Source organism: Barbus barbus (assembly GCF_936440315.1).
Source record: "Barbus barbus genome assembly, chromosome: 42".
In the NCBI taxonomy this organism is placed as follows: Eukaryota; Metazoa; Chordata; class Actinopteri; order Cypriniformes; family Cyprinidae; genus Barbus; species Barbus barbus.
Genome location: NC_136720.1, coordinates 19,158,057 through 19,184,152, shown reverse-complemented (window position 1 = coordinate 19,184,152; position 26,096 = coordinate 19,158,057). Strand labels below are relative to the sequence as shown.

At 38.2% G+C, this 26,096-nt stretch overlaps 1 protein-coding gene across 1 annotated transcript; it reads right to left on the bottom strand.

Moving 5' to 3' along the window:
- Positions 1 to 468: 468 nt before the first annotated feature.
- Positions 469 to 21,898, bottom strand: LOC306861868 (scavenger receptor cysteine-rich type 1 protein M130-like; the record flags this gene model as incomplete). Its single annotated transcript, XM_079404355.1, has 23 exons — positions 469 to 653; positions 802 to 864; positions 1,034 to 1,096; positions 1,209 to 1,271; positions 1,389 to 1,466; positions 1,591 to 1,647; positions 1,831 to 1,890; positions 2,515 to 2,598; positions 2,697 to 2,906; positions 3,009 to 3,323; positions 3,411 to 3,488; positions 3,618 to 3,917; positions 5,408 to 5,725; positions 5,817 to 5,900; positions 6,009 to 6,323; positions 6,448 to 6,765; positions 8,250 to 8,573; positions 8,694 to 8,774; positions 8,880 to 8,904; positions 14,618 to 14,748; positions 14,824 to 14,886; positions 19,419 to 19,513; positions 21,828 to 21,898. The coding sequence occupies 23 exons, from the start codon at positions 21,896 to 21,898 to the stop codon at positions 595 to 597; spliced, it is 3,255 nt and encodes a 1,084-aa protein (XP_079260481.1). The 3' UTR covers positions 469 to 594.
- Between the last annotated feature and the right edge of the window lie 4,198 nt (positions 21,899 to 26,096).

The window sequence follows — 26,096 nt, the reverse complement described above, 5'->3', positions numbered from 1 at the left end:
TAAAAGTTAAACTTAAAAAAAAGTTAAATTGTTAAATTTATTATAAAGTGCTTCATATGGTTTATGGAGAAGAAATATGCATTTTAAATGTGTTACATGTTGTTGAATTACATATATAACACAACACTTCTAAAGCCTGATAAATGATGCATATAAAAGTAAAATGCCCAGTAGATAAGCAATATGCATATTTAATTATTGGTTAAAAACACATCTGATCACATAAGATAATATTTGATACATACTTTTGTGTGTTTCTGTTGTAGAAGTTAGGCTACTTAATGCATCCAAAATAAATGCAAAGATCAGCATTTATCAACTCTCAAATCTCCAGTACTTGCTGTGGTGCTGCATGTTGAGGGCTGTTTAATCACTGATGCTCATATAGGCTTATATTTAGGATGTCTTTGATTGTCAACATGGTTGTGCTTTGTTGTGGAATGTCTTACTGAAATACACACACAATTTTGTCTGAAATGTTTTTATTGATATTAACAAGGCCAAAAAACAATACAAAACATCTCACAAAGACAAACTCAAACTCAATTTTAATACAAAAATATAACCTGAGATCTGACATCAATAACATATCACTCAAACTTTGTTCAGCTTTATTGAAGCGCTTCTTTGTTTGTCCTCCACATCTTCATAATCTGTTATTAAAAACAAAATCTTAAAACCATGTCAAATATTATCATTAGAATAATATTTTAAAAGTCTAAAAAATGGAAAACTATTTAAAAGATTAAAATATAAATAAAGATGTTAATATAATGAGAACAAAGGGTTATAGTAACTTACCCAACAGGTTTCTCACATCTTCACTGACCCTCATCACATCATCATACTCCTCCTGAACTCTCTCTGATCAAGAATGACATGAAAACATCATATTTATAAAACAATATCTCATTTGAAAGATCCATTTTCCCTTGATTACACAGGACACATGTCTGATACTCATGTAAATATCCAAATAGGGATTAGAAAAGAAGAAAGAAAGAAAAAGAAAATGTAGTTCTGTGCGTCTCACCTGTTTCACCTTGAGATCTCAGTCTATTAATGATGACATCGTCATAATTCTCTGGTGTGTTCACTACACAAAAATTAATCAAAATTGAATAAGCCAAATAACTGTAATGCAATGTAATTTGTAATGATCTTGATTTTAAAGGAATATATAAAAAAAAAATACAAAACTAAAACACCTTTTTTGATCTCAGAGTTCAGTTCGCTCGTCATGACATCATCATAGCTCTCAGGTGTTTCTTCTGCAAATTCACACATTCATTACGTTCAGAACAAATCTGAAATATCTACTTTCAATATACTGTAATATTTCAATTTTAAAGTGTGTTCTATGCTGTTGTAGAGTAAGAGAGAGACACCTGTCTCACGATCTGCTTTCAGTCCATCAGTGATGACATCATCATAGTATCCCGGAGTGATTTCCTTCAGCATCTCTTCTGCATCAACACACAATATGTTTGGATACAAAAGCCAAAATATGTTCTTGTTGCAAATCATGAGACTTAAAATGTATTAATCGTTTAGTAATGAATAATGTGATCAATTAAAAAGGTCACTGACCTTTTAGGCCACTGCCGTTGGTGACATCATCATAATATGCAGTCTTGAACTCTTTTGCTAAAAAAAGGAGAGCAGACTGTTAATATATAATTGACTAACAGTATTTGACTAGTATTAGTCATTAGTAATAGTAATAGTCATTAATCAAATATGTAACAGAATTTATTTATTTATTTAGGTGAATTCTTTAAAATGGATTTGAGTGGAATGTGACATAAGTATGTGCTTTATCTCTCTAACCTGAGAGAAGCTCATCCGCATCTTCATACCCAGAATGCAGTTCTTCAGAGATGAGACTCCCTGTTAAAGCAGAGCAGTCAGAAACATGTTCATCATTACAAACAGACTGAATACTCATTTCTTCTGGATCATAAAGAAAATAACACAGCACAAATATTAATTATTCACATTTAAAAGCATTATAGCCAGAAATCCTTTTTTGTTGGGCCTATTAACAAACACACAAGTATCCTCACATGAACCCATTCCTAACTGCCTTACAGAAATACACACACACACACACACCTGCACCTACACTTAAAAACATGAACATCTCCTTATGATAATCTAAAAATACACACAGCAAGAGACACTCACTGACACACACACACACACACACACACACACACACACACACAAACATACACACACGCACACACACACACACACACCTGCACCTACACTTAAAAACATGAACATCTCCTTATGATAATCTAAAAATACACACAGGAAGAGACACTCACTGACACACACACACACACACACACACACACATATAAACATGCACCTGCAGCTCTGTGGTTTTCTGTCAGGAATTCTGTGGTTTGAAGCAGGAGGTTTAACAGGACTAATAATAGATGAACATCAACTGTCTGACAGACTCTTATTAATGGTATTAAATGAGATTGATGGCTCATGTCTCACCCCTCTGAGTGAAGTGATTGTGTCTGTGCTGAATCTCCTCATAAACGGCCTCAGTCGTCGTTCTGTGTCTCCTCTTAGAGAGAGCTGTGAGTGTAGACAGACAAACCTGCTGTCAGTTCACAACACATGACTGATCACACACTGAATAAGACACAATATGACAGTCTCTGGATCTCTCCTACCTCTCCTCATCACTCTGTTCTGCTGAATCAGTATAAGCAGTGGCACTAAGAGCAGTAAGAGCACAACTCCCAGAACAATCACAAGCACAGGAGGGACTGGAGGAGTTTGTGGAGGAGAGACTGATGTTGAGCGCACTGAAGAAGAAACTGGAGGAGAAACTGGAGGAAAAGCTGACGTTGCTGTGGCAGGAGTAGTGGACACTGACAAATCTGGAAAAACAGACACAAACACATTTAAATTCACGATTGTCTTGAATACATAAAAAGATCATAAAATTATAAAAAATAATATTCCTCAGTGTTTGCTGTGACCTGCACAGGTGAGTCCAGCGTGCTCTTTGTGGGAGCAGTCAGTGTGGTTTTTCAGGGAGAGAGGACAGTCCCACAGGTGAATCTCATTCCCTCTGCACTCGACTCTGTTCAGCCACACAACACCTTTACCACCACCAAAGACTGAATTCCCAGCAGCCCTCAGTGCTGCTCCACAACCCAGCTGCCTGCAGACCACCTGAGCATCGCTGATGTCCCACTGATCATCACAGACTGAGCCCCACACAGCGTTATGATACACCTCCAGCCTCCCAGAGCACCGGCCCTCCCCTCCACTCAGTCTGAGAGGAACATGATCTGAAACAAACACATCAATCCGCAACATTCACAACAAGTTTAAAGTTGTGATAATAATAAAAATAAATACAATCATAATAAACTTACTTGAACACTGTCTCTTGTATGGAGCTGGTGAGGTAGAACATGTCAGAAGACTCTGAGGAGACTCTCGTGTCTGATCCTCTGAGATTAAAACGTTAAAATTTAATTTACCACTGAATAGCACAAAATAATTAAAAGACAGAAAAATAATAATATTTAAACAAACAAAACCATTTCTAACCATCTTAAATGAGTTAAATATCATCTCACTTGAGCAGGTGATTTTGGCCACTTCATCTCTACTGCAGTCATTCTGTCCCCAGGGTGAAGATGGACACTGCCATAAAGTGGAATCATGTCGTCGACAATTAAGGTTATCAAGCCAATTATGAGTCTTCAGTCCCTCTGAATTACTGGGTTCACTGCCAGATCTTCCACAGTTCAGCTCTTGACAGATCAGACTCGCTGTGTCTCTGTCCATCTTGTTGTAACACACATTACCCCAGGATCCATTGTAGAAAACCTCCACATTCCCTTCACAGCCCTCAGTTAACCTGATCTCTTTAAACTCTGGAAAAGGATGAGAATCAACCTCAACTCTCACAGAATGACAGTGTTTTAATTAGGGATGGGAATTATACATCAGTTAATGATTCTGATTAATCCTAACAATTACAGTTCATTAATATTTCCATAATTTTTTTGGCAGCGGCTAATAAGTGTAAATAGTGACAGATGCTTACACTATGTGCAAATATCAATTAGATTATATTTACACTAAGTGCAAATAGCGATGGATTCTGTTTACACTGTTAAAACAGCAGGATTTTCTGCTGTTTATACTACTTAGTTGCAAATAGTGGCGATTATCTGCACCTCAGTATTGTAGTAAATTATAAAACAGTACGCAATAATAACGTATTGAGTGTAAATTGCCCGTATTGACCCGAATATAAGACGATGGCTGTATCCGAAATCGCCCCCTATAATTTACCCTCATTCACTATTCCCTACATTAGTCCACTATATAGTCCACTTGAAGGAGTGAATGAAAACGAGTGAGTGAATTCGGACACTGAGTGCACCGGAAGGACTACCGTTTTTGCATATTATGTATATTACATTATTATGCACATTATGTATAAACCCTAATAGTCAATTTACAACAAATTTTGTACCTGTGTTGTATTACGCCGTGGACGAGCGCTTCTATAATCAATGAATGGATGATTCAGCTGCGGGCGCCATCTTCTGGTGAGACGCGGGAATTCATTCAGCGCGCGACTCTCGCAGTGCATTCTGGGCATTCTCGAGCCGTTGAGTGTACATCGGTTGAACTCGTGTTTGCGGTGCATTGTGGGATTGAATGAGTGCACTCGAGAACATCCACTATGGTTTCGGACACCACCTTATTAGGACAATAAAGCCCTCCCTACACCTACCCTAACCCTAACCCTACCCGATACTTTATTTTCAACTTTTTGATTATTTCCTTTATTTTTATTGAAGATAAATGCCTTTCCGATGTGGTATGCGATTTTAAAAGGGAGGGAAAAAGTTTGGCAAAAGGCGGGTTCGAACTCGGGTCAATCGCATCAAAAAGCACTTTACCATCTACAGCAAACTGATGCTCAACAAACATCTTTTTTTAGTGTTGACTATCTCAATCATATGTTGGTGGGAGTTAGTTTAAATAGTCTTTGCCAAAATTTATATACATTTTTATATTAAAACAACACTGAACAAACAAACAAAAATACTTAATTCATTAATATATAAAATACTAATACTGACCAAATGCATAATGCATATCTTTAGCTGCATATTTCATATATGAACATCCAGTCTGTAACTGATTTAATTCTCAAAGTTAGCTGCAAACTGTGTGTCTGTGATTCATTATAAAGAACTGACTGATTAGAGATTAGTTTGGGAATCGGGCTACATTGGTCAGCTGTGTTTTGTGCTGTAGATTCAGTAGTGTTATGTTGCAGTGTGGACAAGTGAGTAGTTTAGAAAACTTTAGTTTAAATAAAATCATTATTTACATTATTGTTTACCTGAGCACACGACTCCTACATCCTCCTTGTGTTTGCAGTCATGTGTTCCCCGGCCTGAAGAAGAGCAGCTCCACAGGGACGTCTCATTCCCCTCACACTTCACCTCATCCAGCCATATGGGTCCAGAACCAGGACCAAACCAGGCTGGTACCTGCTGGTTACTGAGGGCCACTCCACACTGCAGTTGTCTGCACACCACATGGGCATCTTTAATATCCCAGGAGTCATCACACACTGTCCCCCATGAGCCGCTGTGAAAAACCTCCAGCCTCCCTGCACAGTCTCCCCCAGAACCCACCAGCCTGATGGACCCGTGACCTGATATTCAGAGAAAGAAAAACAGTGATTGTACATGCACATTTCTGATCACTAATAACTAAAGAATCTGCCCAGATGTTGATTTTCTCACCAAAGGTCTTTACTGACAGCTGTTGTGTGGAGCTGCAGTTCAGAGTTTGTGTTGTGCTGCAGTTCCTCAGATGAGCTTCACTCTCTGGAGAGAGTATTTATTTGTTATTGAATATTTATCTAAAATATATTTGTTAAAATGTGTAGTTTTATTCTGAAACCCATGACTTCAGTGTGGTGTGAATGTGCTCACCAGAGCAGATGACTCCAACATCTCGTCTATGAGAACATTCAGCTCGACTCCATGAAGCGATGGAACATTCTGAGAGTTTTGTTTCATTCCCGTCACAATCAAACACATCAGCCCAGATTTCATCACTTCCCTCTCCAAACCAGCCTGATCCCACAACAGACACAGCAATCCCACAATTCAGCTGTCTACAGAGGACACTGGCAGCTCTCATATCCCAGCATGCATCATACACTGTGCCCCACTCATTGAGGAACTGAAGCTCCACTCTTCCAGAACAGGAGTCTGGACCATTTACCAGTTTGAGATCAGTGTAACCTGGACAAACAACTGACAGCTCTTTTAAACAGTATGAAACTAGTGTCAAGATAACTGAGCAATACAACAGCAGTGTATCACATATGTAATTTATCTAAAGAGATGTCAAATGTTAATACTCAACCTGAACAGATCACTCCCACATCATTGTCATGGGAACAGTTCTGTATCTGTGAAGATGATCGTGAACAGATGTCTATTTGAGATTCATTTCCTCTGCACTGAATCTCCTCTGACCAAACACGGCCTTTCCCTTTGCCAAAAGCAGCTGCTCCCAGCACCTGTACAGGAGCCCCACAGTCCAGCTCTCTACACACAACCTCTGCATCCTGCTGGTCAAAGGCAGCGTCACACACTGAACCCCATCCTTCTGTACGAAACATCTCCACTCTACCAGAGCACAGGTGAGACCCGTCCACAAGTCTAAGTCTTTGCTCTGAGTCTTTGAATTATAAAGACAGATACTTAATTAAACCTCTTTACTCACCTGGATCACTAGAGAAAACTGTCATTAAATTTTGACATTTTTTATTTAATTAATTAACTTAATCTGCACTAATTTTATATGTACGGTGACCCGGAGGGAACATGTTCGGTTCACTTAGTTTTGTCGTGGCCACGAGATCATTTTGTCGAGGTAACAACATCCTTATGTCGTGGCTTCAAGATCCTGTTATTTAGGGTAATTATTATATTAACTATAGGCTACAGGTCCATGTGTGTGATGTAGACAGCATTTGAAAGAAGTTTATCATGAATAAATATTACATAAAATAAGAAAGTAAATAAAATAAAAAATAAAAAAGTCCTAAAAGAAAAAAAATTTATCCATCCCACAGTCTTGTAAGTCCATTAACTGATCGTCTTTTTCTCATAATATTTGTCAATTATTATTATTATTATTATTATTATTGTAGCCTATTACGTATTTGATTTATTTTCCCTTCATTTCGATCTATTTACTTAACAATCTGAACAGTTTTGTAAATAATATCTTACTGTAAATGTCTGACATACCATGCTATATGACTCATGGGAATTTGTAATGAAGTGCAGTTTAAAGGTTGAATTTAATATATTTCATTTTATTTCAGCTAATTAATAGACTATAATTAAATTGTTGTTGATGAATGAATCATTCTCGTAGTTTAATTTGTAAATGAAAAACACAACATGCTCATTTATCATCACAGACGGGCATAAATACAATCATAAAGTCAAAACTTTATTGGTATAATGGTCAGGCGTTTACAGTATTTGTAAAATATAAGGTAGCATAATAATACTAGCAATTACACAAAACGTTAATTATGTAGAAAGATACATGAACTGAAAGGGGAAAGAAGCATAGCCTTTATAACAATAGTCCTAACCAGTTAATATAATAATATTATTATATTAGGCTACAGTTATATAATAATAATAAAATACAAATATTAAATAAAAAGACACGATCAGTTAACAGATTAACAAGACTGTGGGATGGATAAAAATGTTTGATCAATCTCTGATAATCCCAGGTTGCTGGTCACGCAGGGTTGTTTATGCATTAAACTCGTAAATATAAGGATGTCGTTAATCTCGACAAAATAATCTTGTGGCTACGACTAAACTAAGTGAAACATGTCCCCTCCCGCTCACCGTAGATATGTTATTTGATTTTACATCCGTAATTTTATAATCTTTATTAAATAAACAACGTAAATAAGATTGTAAAATCAGACTATCTGAATATACAAAAGACTTGACATATTTAATAGTGATTCTCTTCATCATAGTTTATTGTAAAACAACAAAACAATTAAAAAGACTGCCTGTTTCATAAGATTGATAATGATGTTTGTAAACACCTGCATAAGTTATTGTTTGAGTGAGAATTATGAAAGAGAGAGATGAAATAACAGTCTGAGGTTTGGAGCAGTTTACCTGAACAGACGACACCAGCATCATCATTATGATTACAGTACTGCTGTGTATACTGGCTGTTTGAACGACAGTCTTTCAGTGCAGTCTCCGATCCACTACAGGATACATAACCCATTGAAATTGGTCCTGATCCTTGTCCAAAGTGAGCTTCATGTGTTGCTTTTACAGCCGTCCCACAGTCCAGCTCTCTACACACCACTGCAGCATCAGCGATATCCCACAGATAATGACACACTGTTCCCCAACGACTATCATTATAAACCTCCACTCGACCAGCACAGGGATTATTGCCATTCACCAACCTCACACTCACACTGTCTACACCTGAGAGAGAGAGAGACAATTAATGAGCATACCAATCATACTGTAATATGTAGTAAAGTGTAACATTACATGTAAATTATTTCAGTTCATTTTAAATATTGGCCCTCAGTATGTACCTACCAGAGGTGATGAGTTTTACCAAATAACACAGAAACATCAGCATCAGACAGCTCTCCATCTTCTCCTTCAGCTCGACACACACTGTTTCATCAACTCAGAGAACAGCACAAGTTTCTCGTCTGCTCCTCAAACACACTGAAGAAACTGGCTCCTGTCAGCCCCCTAAAGAGAGAGAGAGAGACTCACAGCTGCCAATGACACTCACTGTTACCTTATTAGACACAACAGAGGAAATCATCAAACACAATCAGTGACAAATCAGAAAGCAGCATTTTGATTTTCTCCATATATATCAATAAAGTGTCAGGCTGATGAGCGGGACTCCTCCTCCAGCGTGAAGAGACACTTCACTGAGGACAGACTCGTGTCAGTCAGAAGTCAGTGTGGAGATAAAGTCACACTAAACTTAAAGCAGATTGATACAGAAACACTGCAGCTTATATTCAGCATCAAACCTGAACCTGAACACAGCAGAAACAAGCTCTGATCACTTACTGCTCACTTCACACACTTACTAAAACTGTACTTCACACAGAAAGAAAGTTGATATTTACTATAAATATATACATTTTAATAAGCTGAACATTTAAAGTTATTTTGGGGATAATGTGCTTAACATTAAGGGAATTTTACTACAATGTTATGATATTCTAACAAGAGCACAATTAACTTTCTTTTTACTTTAATAAAGTTATAAAATGAATTGGACTGTTTGTGTACAACAAATAGAGAGCTATTCAGACAATATTTGTAAATAAACATTGGTTTCTATTCCAGAGATATTCATCTGATGGCCTATTATATCAAATACATTTCTATCTGTAGATGTGTTTAATACTGCATTGTGTAATTCATCCAGCAGATGGCAGCAGAACACTTCTTATTGTAAAGAGGAGCAGACAAGAGTCTTATACTTGTGTCTCCACATGAGGGAGATTCTCACTGTTCAATATTTTTCTGGACAGAAACTGTTCATTTCTTTGTTTACAGATGCATTATAGCTACATATATATATATATTTTCATGTAAAGCTCATTTCACAGCACATCATTTTATTCTTTGTCTGCTTCTATAATATATTATAATTAATACACAGCGTGACAGAATGACGTAAATACAGTAGCAGAGATTTCTCGTATTTTTATTTGGTTCTCATAATAATCATTTCTACAGAAAAAAACCTCTTATTTTCCAACTCTTGATATTTGAGATATCTTGAGAGAGAATTAACAGAATTGAAATTAAATTTTGTTTTAATTATATTTAATGGGCCTTCATTTTGAAATCATTTTGAAAGAATTTTAAAACATTAATCTGTGTTAAATTTAAATTACCAGTGTACTAATACATTTTTAGTACAATCCATTTTTTTTATTTTATTATAATGAAGTTTAGAAGAAAAATACACACAGTATATATTATAATTTTTAAACACTTTCAAAATACATAAAAAAAATAATTTTGGAAAACACACTTCAGCTGAAATGAAAGTCAATTATTTTACATGTGCTTTAGTATATTAATCAATACATGAACATAACTACCTCTTTAAAGAATGACAAACATTTAATTTTTTTTATTTAAATTTTGATTTAAAATGTACGTTTAAGTAAAACTTAATTGCACGATATTACAAAGCACATGTTTGAGTGCACTTAAAGTGCGTTAAGAAACATAAAGTGAGTACTCAGTTTAGATATACTTAAGTGCCCTTTAATTTGACGTATAATAAGTGCACATTAAGCACACTTCTTCCTGCCGTCAAGGACAGAAGGGATATAAACTTCTAAACATACCTGCTTTAGCATCTGTCCTGTGGGAAGGGTCTCAGGTGTGTATCAGTCTATCTTCACTGTCCTTAATAAGAAATTTGAGTAATATGGTCTCCATTTCACTTCAGTTATGAGCCGACTCAACACCATCTTCAAGAGTTCAGTTCATGACGGATCAGTGTTGTGCAAACTACTAAATTACTAATGGAATTTAAATCTGAACATTTTTAGGATTTTGAACAGTTAGCAACACATTTTATAAACATTTCTTCAGAAGTATTTAATATTTATATTATATCTTTATGTTACTAATTGTCACGTGTCAGTTCTGTTCTTGTTTTTGGTAAGCCTCTGATTAGCTCACACTTCTGTTCCTTTGATTACTCCCTGCAAGCATATATTACAGTTTCTTTAGTTTTTGGTCTTGTGTTGATTTTATGATGATGTTTTATGTATGTGAAATTCCTTTGTTTCTATTTCATCTGGTCGTTTGGGTTATATACACATTACCTTTAAACTAATACACATAAAAGAAGAATATTTAATGCAGTTCTGTGTAACTCATCCAGTGCTGTCCATTAATGAAGAGATCATCATTGTTTAGTGTGATCATTGTTCTCACACACATTATAAGCTCTTAAAGGTAACATTAAACAGATAAAGTGACATTTTTGTCTGTACAGCCCTTAAAGGAACAGTGTGAAAAATAAATAAAAGCAAAAATATATTGTAGAAATAGATTATATAATAACAGAACTGCAGAATCATCATCACAGACTGTTCCTCACTGACATCATGATGAACCTCCACTCAGCAGCACATATACTGCCATCCACCAAACTCACTTTGACTGTACACAAGTACAAATAGTTTCTAAATCCATATATTCATATGATATATTCATGATATATTTTATTTCCTGATTGAGCAACACCTATTTCAGACTCTTCAAGACTGAGCAAATTCATTTTACTCAAAGGAGTAAAATGTCTTGTACTGTATGTAACCAATGTTTAAATCATTAAGTGCTTCAAATTGCATACTGTTAACAAAATCAATGTTGAAACATTTGCAGTTATCCTACTGTACTAATAAAACAATATTACAACACAACATAATTACATAAGCACAGTGAATAACTGCACACAGTGCATACATTACAAAGCATATCTTTATTCAGATGTCAGAATGAACACTTTCATATTTGTAATATATGTTGAGATGTCTCGTTCAAATATTCACTTCTACAATGAATATGAATGTATTTTTTTAATAAGAAGGAGAAATTACCAACATTAAGCAACCATTTACAGGCTTAGAACATCTGCATTGTAAGAATATAGTGAGACTTCAGATATGAATATTCTGACTCGTTAGGTGACGTATTCAAATTTCTTTTTTCTCTCATTGCATGATTTCCTAATGTGTGGGAATACAGGGACTAGGGTGGTTTCACTTTTTGTGACATCACAAGCAAGTACAGAACAAAAGTGAACAACATGCTTTTCTGCTCAGTGTATTGTTATGATCTTTGATTTATGTTTTTGAAGTAAACTTGTATTTATGTCATTTTTTTCTGCTTTTTTGGCCAGGTCACTCTTGTAAAAGAGATTTCAATCTCAATGAGTTTTTAACCTGGTTAAATAAAGAATGAACGAATATATCATTCAGCAGTTGGGGGTTCATGACCACAGAAACTGATAATACAAAGTGATTACAAAAATAAAAACAAAGGTTTTATTAACATACCAAACATGTCACTCATATACATTCTTCACATCATCATACTCCTCCTGAACACCCTCTGATATAAATGTGGCTATTATTAATTACATGAACAAATAGACTATATACAGGGGTGTCCAATATATATATTTATACTACGGGGCCGTTGAATGCTTGAATCTGATTGGCTGACGAACGTTCTGAGGTGTGCAATTATTTTCAGGGAAACGCACGGCGAACGTAGTTCCAGACAGCTTTCTTGACCGCATTACAGTTCCATATCACTTCGCATCGTTGTCAGCGCTGACCTGACGATTTTATCAGTTAGCCTAGTGTAGCAACTTAAAGGCTACACATGACATTTCTCACTAGCGAGGTAATAACAGCGCTGCATCTTAAAGCAGACTTACAGTTTAGAGACGGTGCTTCAGAACACTGTTGAGGGACACACAGAGGTAGCCTAATTCATACAAGCTCTCTCTCTCTCTCTCTCTGTTTCTCTTTCTCTGTGTCTCTGTCTCTCTCGCTCTCTTTCTAATAACTTCATTATTAACTGCATTAGTCTGCTATCAACGGCTCAAGCCTCCATTGGCAGCTTTAAAATGACGTTTTGGAACTAGCAAAAGAGTCGTTGGATGAGATGCGGAAGAAATAATCCTACTCACAATAGCGATTTAAGTAGAAAAACCGGACGAATCCCTTGAAATATATAATCTGATCGATGTCTTGAGGTGTGGCAACCGTAGTATAAGCGGAATAATTGACTCCGGACCGTTGAATTATTAGAAAAATAATGCACACCCGAGGTGTAACAATAATTCAACGGCCCGTCGTCAATTATTCCTTACATATATATATATATATATATATATATATATATAAAGAATGAATATATATATATATATATATATATATATATATATATATATATATATATATATATATATATATATTATTTTTTTTTATATCACTTTTATATATATCAAAACAGCAAAAAAACGTTTGGTTTGCTGTTCTGCTTGCGTGTTTCTTTATTTGTTTGTGTTGGGAGTATTTGCATCACATGTGCTGTCAAACTGATGAAGATGTTTTATTTTTTGTTCTCTCCGATTTCTGAGGCTACACAATATAAATGATTTGTAAAAGCATCTGGAAAAAGTCAAGCACCTTATGAAAAGGTCATGAAAGAAAAGCATTTTTCTCTCTCAAAGATTGCAATTGTATATTTTGATACAGAATGTAACAAAACACTGTAAGATTGCAATTGAAACTTATACAGTAAGACTGCTAAAACTTTTGAGGCAGTGTGTGACAAAGTGACAAAGTGATGTGACATGTGGCCAAGTATGGTGACCCATACTCGGAATTTGTGCTCTGCAATTAACCCATCCAGAGTGCACACACACAGCAGTGAACACACACACACACAGCAGTAAACACACACACACTGTGAACACACACCCGGAGCAGGGGGCAGCCATTTAGTTGGGGGTTCTGTGCCTTGCTCAAGGGCACCTCAGTCGTGGTATTGAGGGTGGAGAGAGCGCTGGACATTCACTTCCCCCACCTACAATTCCTGCCGGTACCGAGACTCGAACCCGCAACCTCCAAGTCTGGCTCTCTAACCATTAGGCCACGACTTCCCCACAAATGTGTGTGGTTTGAGTTATACAGTTCCTGCCTGTTTTCCTGGATCTTCCTCCATATCATAGTCTGTTATTGGAAAACAAGTATCAATACATACGCACATTTAAATGCATTATAATGAACAATATTAGCAGTAAATTTAAACGAGCTTTCGTGACCACAGAAACTGATAATATAAAGTGATTGCAAAAATTAAACAAAGGTTTTATTAACATACCAAGCATGTCACTCATATACATTCTTCACATCATCATACTCCTCCTGAACACCCTCTGATATAAATGTGGCTATTATTAATTACATGAACAAATAGACTATATCAGGGGTGTCCAATACTGTTCCTGGAGGGCCACAGTCCTGCAGAATTTAGTTCTGACCACAATTAAAGTAAAGTAAAGTAAAGTAAAGTCGTAACGTATTGTCAAGTATGGTGACCCATACTCGAAATTGGTGCTCTGCGTTTAACCCATCCAAGTGCACACACACAGCAGTGAGTAGTGAACAAATGCACACACACACACACACACACACACACACACACACCGTGAACACACACCCGGAGCAGTGGGCAGCCATGCTGCGGCGCCCGGGGAGCAGTTGGGGGTTCGGTGCTCAAGGGCACCTCAGTCGTGGTATTGAGAGAGCGCTGTACATTCACTCCCCCACCTACAATCCCTGCCGGCCGGGAACTCGAACCCGCAACCTTTCGATTACGAGTCCGACTCTCTAACCATTAGGCCATGACTTCCCCCAAACCTTGATAATCTGGTTCAAACACACCTGAACCAGATAATCAAGGTCTTTAGTGTTACTAGAAACATCCAGACAGGTGTGTTTGGGACAAGATGGAGCTGAACTCTGCAGGATACTGGGCCCTTCAGGAACAGGTTTGGACACCGCTGGACTACATACTTTATATGGCACAATAATAAATAAAAATAAAAAACATTGTTCCAATCTAGAAGAGTGTAAATTGAAACCCACACCTGCTTTATAATTGGAGAACTGTTTTATAATGACGACATCATAATAGTTTTCTGGTAAGTCATCTACAAAAAAAGAAAAAAGAACAAAAAGAGTATATTGAAATGCAATCTGATTCTCTGCCAGTAGGAGGCGCTTATTTGATTTGATTTGATTTGATTTGATTTGAGAGCAGCAGAACTAGCGGTTTCCTCAGCAATAGCTGTAATCTAAGCAGCTCCGCTCATATACGCTACTTTATCAGATAAAATGAAAATGCCATCAAAACTATTCTGAAGACAGTCGGTTCCCTTCAGAGATACATTCATATAAATCACCTGCGCCTCGTTTTGACTTTGAAACATGCAGTGCTCATGTTTATTCAAGGGTCAAACGCCACAAATAAATCAATGTATGGGGAAACACTGGTAATGTATATCTAAATATCATCAGTGGTATTAAAAATCATACCACTGTTATTGAAAAAAAAAATTATATCGCGATACATATTGATATTGAATTATTGTCCAACCCTAAATACAATCATACAAAAGTATTTTGCATTAGACGTAAATAAATTAAAACAGCGACAAGTAACACACCTGCTCTTTCTGAGTCCATCATTTGTGCTGTCCAGTGGGGTATGTGAATAATGGCAGTAAAAAAATGAACAAACAGTGGGTGGGGTGCATGCGTGGACGGATCGTGTACTGACAGGCACCTCGTAGCTACCCAACGCTGAAAGTCTCTTATTTTTAGCAAGCCCAGCGGGCAGTGGCGGAGCTATAGGGTCTGGCTGCAGACTTGCACTCCCAAACTTGCACTCTCAGACACGCACTCTCAGACACGTGAACTCCCAAACTTGCACTCTCAGACACTTGCACTCTCAGACACGTGAACTCTCAGACTTGCACTCTCAGACAATTGCACGTCCAAGGGTCACATCACTTGCAGTCTTTTTTTATTTTGTTCTATTTATTGATTATTTTTAGTTTGAATCTCTCAACATTTTACAACAGTAGCCAGGTGGTGAAGACAAGAAAAAAGAAACTAAACTACAATGTCACTTGCAATCGCCGCTACCTGCGACATCACTTACGTTGCCAATGGAGACAAAGACGCTGTGGTGCTTAAACGATTAAAACTAATTTAATACAATAACGAACAGGGTTCTGCAAGTCATCTGTGGGAGAAAAAGAAAAGACCCGCAAATCCGTGGCTACAGAACAGCAGAATATGAACGCAATGCGCAAAGTTTCTCGTTAAGCGTTTATAGAAAATTGATCATTTATTTGAAAGGTGTTGTTTAAAGAGGTGAAATCAAGAAAGTTTAAACCCCCTTTCTCAATGGTGTTCATAAGTACAGATTTTCTAATAAAATGAGTTTTATTCTTCCAAACAAAGTGGAGAAGCATTGTATCAATTTTTTTAAGAATGGCAGAGTCAACATTCAAAGAGAGAGCAGCATATGTTAACCTTGACAAACCTTCAGCTTTGGCTAGTAAGATTATTCCCTTCAATGAGAGATCACGTTGGAGCCACATATTCAGTTTTTTTATGAGTACTCTCAATTAATGGAACAAAATTTAAGGAGCATCTTTCTAATTCATTTTTTGTTATAATAACACTTAAATAAGATATTTGATCTTTGATTTGAATATTACAAATTTCTGACAAATTACATTCTTTAATGGACATCAGTTCACACTTTGAGAGGTTCAAGAACAGGGCAGATGCTTTGGAGAATTGCTGGATATACTTTAATGTTAAAGGAACCTGATTAGCATCTTGCAAAAAAAGAGCGGTATCATCAGCCAGCTGACTGATGAGCATCTGTTTGTCAGCAATAGAGATACCATGAAGACCACTATTAGAAATATAAGAAGCAAATATCTGGGAAACTAGTAAAAATACATAAGGGGATAATGGACACACTTGCCTAATACCACGTCACCAGTAAAATCTAGGAGATGTACCATACTTTAATTTAATTGTGCTACTACAGTTGTAATATAGAGTTCTTACTGCCTTACAAAAATATTCACCAAAACCTATTTTTTCCACTGATTATATATAAATTTATGTTCCACTGAATCAAAAGCTTTATAAAAATCCAGGAAAAGAATAAAACGATGTTCCAGCAAATCACTACATTTACATTTACATTTATGCATTTAGCAGATGCTTTTATCCAAAGCGACTTACATTGCATTCAAGTTACAGTTTTTACATTTTATCAGCTCTTATAATTTTTATCAGCTCACTATAATCCAATAAGTCTAAAACTAATCTAATATTATTCATTATATGTTGGTCCCTCATAAATCCAGACTGAGTCTCATCTATAACGGTATCCAAACAATCTTTAAGTCTTTTAGCAAATATTATGGCGGAAATTTTATAGTCATTATTAAGGAGTGTGATGGGTCGCCAGTTTTCTAAATTGGAAAGATCTTTCTTAGGTTTAGGAATTAAAGTTATGATACCTTGCATCAATGTAGGCGGTAAAGCCTCTTTTTCAATACTTTCTCTAAAAACTTGAGTTAAAAAGGGAGTAAGTTCATCAGCAAATAATTTGTACAGCTCAGCTGTAAGTCCATCACACCCTGGGGACTTGTTGTTTTTCAAACTCTTAATTGCTCTTTGTACTTCCTCAGGAGTAAAAACCTATCACAAACAAACATATCACTTTCAGATACAACCTTAACATAATTAACTGAGTCTAGAAATGAGGACGTTGTCTGCTCTGAATACCTTGAACTATAAAGATTCTTATAAAAATTGGCACTGTAGTTTGCTATTTTCTTTGGATCTTTGACAATTTTGCCATCAACACAAAGTTGTTCAATTGTTGAGAGGGTAAAATTACGCTTTTCTATCTTAAAAAAAATATGAAGAATAGAGTTCTCCCTCTTCGAGCCATTTTTTCCTGGATCTTATATAAACACCCCTAGCCTTTGATAAGTACAATTCATCCAATTTCATTTGCAAATCTGCAATTTCAGATTTCTCCTCTAGAGACATGCAATCAAAATTATTAGACTGAGATAATTTCATGATTAGGTTGTCTTCAAGAACCCTTCTTTTTTTGGCTAAAAGTGTTCCAGCTTCTCTTAAATAAACACCTGTCTCAAACTTAAAAAGCTCCCAATTGGTACCAAAAGAATTTTGAATTGTGGCTGTTTTCCAATAGCTAGCAATTCATTATTTTAATTATCCTTTACATTTAATTTATCCTTTATACCTGGTAATTCTAACAGTGAACTGTTAAGTTTCCACAAAGAAGCTTTGCATTGGTCCGTTACATAATCTACATATTTTTTCCTTTTTTGATATTGTGCAGTGCTTTGACACAATTTGCATTGTAAAAAGCGCTATATAAATAAAGGTGACTTGACTTGACTACCATTAAAGGGTAATAATAAAGATAGTTTTGTGGTCGGTCAACATGGTACATTGAATGCTGATATTCAGATCAAAATGTGACATTTTGATATGAGCCAATAATCAATACGAGATTGTCTTGAACCACTTTTATTGGCCCAAGTAAACTCTAAATTGGTAGGGAATCTCTCTCTCCAAATGTCCACCAATTCAAACTTCCCTATTAGGTCTAATAGTGCAGGACTAGAACAAGCGGTCCTTTTTGGAGGATATCTGTCCAAATAATTATTAAATGACACATTAAAGTCTCCTCCTAGAATGAAAAATGCATTAGGAAATTTATTGGACCAATATGTAAGCTTCTCATCTAATTTGTTTAAAAAAAACATTATCCAAAGAATTATTGTACCCATATATATTTCAGACAATTACAGTTTGTTGGTTAAGTGAAATTACTAATAAATGAAAATGACCTAAGCTATCTGATTCTGACCCTAATATATCCCCACCAAATTTGTTTCTCAAAATGCTTACACCAGCTGAGTGTTCGGTGCCATGTGAACTCCAAATATCGTTACCCCACTGAGATTTCCACCATTTGTAATCATCAATAGTCGAATGACATTCCTGAAGAAAACAGAAATCAGATTTGTGTTTTTTAGCAAACAAAAAAAGAGCTTTTCGTTTGACACTATCCCTGAGGCCCCTGACATTAAAGGATATTAAAGACAATGACATGAACCACGACCAATATAGAAAAGAAACGAGAAAAGAAAGGAAAGTTTGAGTGAACCAAAAGAGTACACTCGTTCAATCACTATCCTCCAAAAAGAGCAACAACCACAACAACAGCTCAACCGGGAATAAGGTGTTCAGATATAAGTTCAGAGAATAACGAAGACTACGCTTAAACTTCAGCTTTCGAGTAAAGATTTAAGAGCCCAAAGTAAAAGTAAATAATTAACAATAAAAAAAAAATAAAAAAAAAATATAAGTATAAAATAAATAAATAAAAATATATAAAATATTAAAAAGTCAAATAAATAGATAAAAAAACAACTCATAAGTTAATTTAAAAAAAAAAATTCTTACACTTATGAAGCTAATCACTTAGAAGAAACAGTTGCTTGAATAAGCATTGCCAACATGTTAAGTGTTGGCTACATCTTTAGCAGTCACTCTTTTACCCTCAATCACAGCAAATGGACCGTGAAAGCCAGGCCAGCTCTCTTACCTTCCCGTCTCGCCTTCTCTACCGTCAGCCACAGGAGAGATCTTGCATCCTTGTCTTTCTGCGAAAGATCCTCGAAGATCTTGATCTTCTTTTCCCTGAGAAGGACGGACGTTTTGGAATCTCTCCAAACTTTGTCCCCCTTGGACCGCGACGAAAATTATGCGACGAGAGGATCTTTCCGCAGCAGAACGAGGTCCCAGCCTATGAGCGATGTCAACTCCACGGTGTAGATCTGCAGCGATGCTCGGGGAGACCTGGCTGAAGAGGTCGATGATCATCTGCTTTATGTTGTCTCCTGCTTTCTCCGGAATACCAGCGACGCAAAGATTCCATCTTCTCTTGTCAAGTCAAGTCAAGTCAAGTCACCTTTATTTATATAGCGCTTTTTACAATGCAAATTGTGTCAAAGCACTGTACAATATCAAAAAAGGAAAATAATGTGTCAATAAGTTTAAATAGTGTCTTTGCAATCAGGTCGACGATATCGCTGGAAATGAAGTGTCCCCAACTAAGCAAGCCAGAGGCGACAGCGGCAAGGAACCAAAACTCCATCGGTGACAGAATGGAGAAAAAACCTTGGGAGAAACCAGGCTCAGTCGGGGGGCCAATTCTCCTCTGGCCAAACAAACCAGCAGTTCAATTCCAAACTGCAGCAAGTCAGATTGTGAGGGCTCAGCTGGTTCCAGTGGTCTTTTCCGATGGCTCAGATCATGTAATGGTTGGATCCAGACTGAAGTTCTGTAATTCCTAGCAGAAACGGAGAGACAAGCAGAGACATGATTAGCGTAGCTGCTGTTCCATCTAAGCAAAAATGAATTGTTCAACCCAAGCTAAAGAATAATAATAATGTACGTCTGATCAGATATAACTGCAGTACAAGATTATAAGATGCATTATGTGAATGCTTGGCTAAAGAGATGTGTCTTTAATCTAGATTTAAACAGAGAGATACTGAGTGTATCTGAACCCCAGATGTTATCAGGAAGGCTATTCCAGAGTTTGGGAGCCAAATGTGAAAAAGCTCTACCTCCTTTAGTGGACTTTGCTATCCTAGGTACTACCAAAAGTCCAGAGTTTTGCGACCTTAGAAAGCGGGTTGGATTATAGCGTGGTAGAAGACAAGTTAGGTATGCAGGTGCTAAACCATTTAGGGCCTTATAGGCAAGTAATAATATTTTGTAAATGATACAGAACTGAATAGGTAGCCAGTGCAGAGACTGTAAAAATTGGAGTAATATGATCATATTTTCTTGATCTGGTAAGAACTCTAGCCGCTGCATTTTGGACTATCTGTAGCTTGTTTATTGAAGATGCAGGACAACCACCTAGCAGTGCATTACAATAGTCCAGTCTAGAGGTCATGAATGCATGAACTAGCTTTTCTGCATCAGAAACAGGTAGCATGCTTCGAAGCTTAGCAATGTTCCTGAGATGGAAGAATGCTGTTTTTGTAACATGGTAAATATGATTTTCAAATCTTGTAAGCATTCAGATCATTATATATACTTATCACGGACTTCGACATTGCCTTTCTCCAATCTTACGATTTTCTTTTCCAGTTCCTCAATATTTTCATTCAAATTCTTCACCTGTTCACCGTGGAATTCGAGGGAGCTTATTATCTGTTTAATAGAGTTTGAGTTTTCAAGTACCGTTTTTTTCAACTCCTTGAATTCGACACAAAGTTTCTTTGTGCATGGCCACCATTCTCTGCATGAATCTCATTAGCATGGCACTCACTGTCGGACTGTCGGTTTACTTTTTTTGCAGGGTTCGGTTCAGGTGTATGGGGTAAAAGCGTGAACTCAGCCTGTCCAACAACTGCATCCAATTCAGCGTTTAGAGTTCTCCTTGCATACCTGTGCATAGCTGTGCATAGCAAGGAGAATTTCTTCTTTTTCCTCCATTTTCACAAGACAACACAGCAATTTATAGCAAAAGCACGTGGGTTATTATTATTAGCAGCTCGCAAAAGCGTCTTCAGTAAAGCTCAAATAGCAAAAAAAATGCAAAGGAAAAAAAGATAATTAAAGGAGTCTACTTAACTCATAATATAAACTGTATCTCTCAGTTAGTTCTGAACATGAACTGTTTTAAAACAACCCGGGATCTGAGCAAAGTTTTTAAGAGCTCCAGCAAACCTGTCTTGCTACGACACCATCTTGGCCGCCCGGCCATTTCACAAATCAAAAAGCTTTGAATGACTCGGTGTTACAGATTGACCAGGCTCTCACCTCAGCCAATCACAGCGAGCACCTTCACCCGAGTACTAATGGGCACACCTGCACATCATCTCCACCTCATTAAACCCCACTATAAAACCACACACCTCACCACAGTCAGACGTCCGGTCTCGTTTATTCGAAGTGGACTCATACATGTTATCTCAGCGACCTACCTGCTACTTACCGTCCTGTGTACTTACCTCTTGTGTCTCCTCCAAGTGTTGTCCTTCCGTGTCCTGGATCCCTGTTCGTCATTCCTGGAACTTCCCACGAAGCATTGAGGTGTGTGGTCTCCCTGTTCATCCACGAGCTCCTGCCAAGGAATAACACGGTCCCACACCGTAGGTTCAGATGAGCAACCCGGATCCGTTTCAGGAGCTTGTGGATCACCTCCGATGAGTTCTTGCTCCAGCACCACCGCCAACACCGCTGATCACGCCAGTCACCGGAACCACGGCTTCTTCACCGCCCATGATCGCCAGTCCCATGGCCAGACGAAGCTCGACCTCCGCAGCGCGTACAACCTCATCTGGATACTCAAGGGGGATGAGTGGAAGACAGCGTTCGTAACACCAACCGGCCACTATGAATATCTAGTTATGCCGTATGGCCTAGTCAACGCCCCCTCTGTGTTCCAGTATTTTATGCATGAGGTGCTCTGGGAATTTCTACACAGGTTCATCTTAGTTTACATCGATGACATCCTCATCTACTCCTGGAGCTTGGCCGAACATCGCTCGAGGAATGGGGGCATTGGCTGGAAGGTGCACAACACCCATTCACCATCCTGACTGACCATAAAAACCTACAGTACCTAAGAGATGCCAAACGGCTCAATCCCTGCCAGGCACAGTGGGCTCTCTTTTTTACCCGGTTCCACTTTACAATCTCATACCGTCCCGGATCCAGAAACACCAAAGCCAATGCCCTCTCACGTATTCATGCCACTGAGGAAACCAACAAAACCCCTGAGTCAATCATCCCAGACAAGATGTTCACCTGCCCTATCCAGTGGATCGCAGAGCCGGTCACTCCTGCCAATGCCTCCAGAGCCGCTCCGCCGGGCTGCCCTCCTGGTAAACAATATGTTCCTAGACTGCAACGCACTACCGCCACCCGCTCCGTTCACAATTCTCTGGGCACTGGCCACCCAGGGACCGACAGAACCCTCTCGCTGGTAAGGGATCAATACTGGTGGCCCAGTATGGCCAGGGATGTGAGAAGGTTCGTTCAGGGATGCGCGGAGTGTGCCATGTCCAAGAGCCCTCGCCATCTACCAGAAGGCAAACTCCTCCCGCTGCCCATGCCCAATCGTCCATGGTCACGTCTGGGAGTAGACTTTGTTACCGACCTGCCGGCATCGGATGGAAACACTTGCATTTTGGTAATTGTGGACCGATTCTCCAAGTCCTGTCGACTTCTCCCCCTAAGAGGTCTACCCACCGCTATCGAAACAGTGGAACACCTCTTCAATCATGTCTTCAGATATTTTGGCATTCCCGAAGATATAGTGTCGGACCGTGGTCCACAATTCGTCTCCAGAGTCTGGAAGGGATTCTTTAAGCTCCTAGATGTGACCGTGAGCCTATCGTCTGGATACCATCCCCAGACGAACGGGCAGACAGAGAGGAATATCCAGGAGATCGGCCGATTCCTGCGAACCTTCTGCCATAGCCAACAGGACTCTTGGAACCAGTTCATTGGCTGGGCCGAGTACGCCCAAAACTCCCTACGTCAAGTTTCGACTGGACTCACTCCCTTCCAGTGCGTGCTCGGCTACCAGCCACCGTTATTCCCCTGGCCGGGGGAACCCTCGGAAGTGCCTGCGGTGGATTACTGGTTCCGAGATGTGCAGTACGCAGACGCAGGATGACAGCAGACCTTCGCAGATCTGAAGCCCCGCAATACCAACCAGGACAGAAGGTCTGGCTGTCGAAAAGGGACATCAAGCTGCGTCTGCCCTGCAAGAAGTTGAGTCCCAGATATGTCGGTCCCTTCACCATTCTCAAGCATATCAACCCGGTCACCTTTCAGTTACAGTTACCCCCACATTACAGAATTAATTCAACCTCTCACGTTTCACTCCTTAAGCCTTATCACTCTCCTGTTTCTCCTTCCACAGAGCCTGGTCCGAGCGAGGAACCCCCTCTCCCGTTAATACTGGAGGACGGAGCCATATATAAGGATAAGGAGATCTTGGACTCCCGGCGCCGTGGTGGCCGCCTAGAGTACTTAGTGGACTGGGAAGACTATGGACCAGAGGAGAGATCTTGGGTCCCCAGAGACGACATCTTAGATCCCAAATTACTGGAGGAATTCCATGCAACCCATCCCAACCGTCCACCCCCCAGAGGAAGAGGAAGGCCACCACAACGTCTGGGTTTTCGGCCCCCAGGAGCGGGCCGTGGAGAGGGGGGTGATGTTATATCTCCTTTGTGTTCGAGTCCATCTTGTAACACTCGGTACTGCAGGTAGCTAAGTTTCCAATTTCCATCCAAAAGAAGTAGTCTACCAAGAAGCATCAAGACATTGGTTTCATGTATGACTGCACTGCAGCACTTGTGTATACTGTAGATGACATTGCCATGACGTCACACAACAGGTAACTGCGTTTGTAGACCTATTTATGGATATGAGCTGCACTGGGGTTCTAATGTTCTGTTGTTAAGCATTATTAAATAATATTGTATTGTTAAAATACATTATAAAACTTTGCTTCACACCCCAAAAATGTTTGATATTTGTTACATATATAAATTATAATAATCTTAACATTTTAAAGTTATGTTTTGGGACTACAGTTCTTCTGTATTTATATTTTGACTATATTGTTATAATGTTCTAACCAAGAGCATAATAAAAACAGTATGTTAATATATTATAAAATGAACAGGACTGTTTTTGTGCAACAAATAGAGGGCTACTCAGACAACATTTGTAAACAAAAATATTGGTTTCTTTTCCAAAGATATTTGGCTTTATAACAAAGACATTTGTAGCTGCAGTATGTTTAACACTGTGATGTGTAATTCGTCCACCAGCCGTCAGCAAAACACTTTCTCCACCTTGTAAAGAGGAGGCGAGGAGCAGACAAGATCTAGTCATTCATTGTGTCTCCACATGAGGGAGCTTCTCACTAGTGAACTTTTTTTGTGACAGAATACATTTCTAGAGAATGCTACAAATGCTGAAGGTCTGGAATAGATGGCTGCTTTCATTGGCCAAGGCCCGCCCATGAGGTCATTTGACGGACATGTCAAACAACCAATCATAGTTCGTTTCGTTTAGCGTCACGTTTCGGGGCGTGGAAATGTCGCTACAATGAAAAACTGGTGTGTGAAACTCTTGTATGTATTTTAAAGATTCTATGCTGCGAACTTGAAATATTTCATACACTTTTGAAAATCCAGCGTTCATTTGACCCTGATAAGCATTCGTCGTCACATTTGTAAACACCAGCGGATGTTTCCCAGCGGATTGAAAATAAATGCGACACTCTCATCTCCCGGAAATCCGGTTTAATTCAACCAGTCAGATGACGACTTCGACATTCCTGAAGTGTTTCCAGAAAAGTGTGCCATAAGCATCAGACCTTTAGCCAGCGTTCCGTGGGCGTGATGTCTGAGGCTGAGGCTATGAAGAACTAAACTGGGCTTCCATTTATGGCCTGTCCTAAATGGCACACTTCATGTGCACTTGTGGTCTTGTGGACTTACATGTCTAAATGCTTTAAAGCATGAGTGGCTGATCAGTTATTTATGTTAACGAGCAGTTTAAGTGAGTGTATTATTAACAAAATGGAAAAAAAGAAACATGCAGCTCTACACTGTTGTTTGTCAGCAATGAAGAAGCTCTCATAAACTTGTGTGTAGCTTTGAATAACTCAGTACTGCGGGTAAGGATCATTTCCAAACAAAAGAATACCGAAAAGTAGGACGTTAACTTTGTTTCATATATGACTGCAGCACTTTTGTATGGATGAAATTGCCGTGACGTCACACAACAGGCAGCTGTGCTTGTTTTATATTGATGGATATGACATGAGCTGCACTGGTTCTAATTTTCTGTTGTTAAGCATTATTGAGTCATAATATATTGTTATATTAATATATTATTACATGGTGTATAGAGAAGAAATATACTTTTTAAAAGTGTTACAAGTTGTTGAATTACACAGTTAATGCAACACCTCAACAAATACAATGTAGAATATAAAAGCCCATCAGACAAGCAATATGCATATTTATTTATTGGTTTATAACACGCCTGATCACATAAGAGAATAATAGTTGATACAGTTGATTTTAGTTGATTGTTGTTTCTTTTCTATCGCATCCAAAATAAATGCAAGTAGTTTTTAAGCATTATCGATGAAGCTCTAGTACTTTTTGCTGAGGGCTCTTACATCACTGATGGTCATTTGGGCTTCTATTTAGGATGTTTTACGATTGTC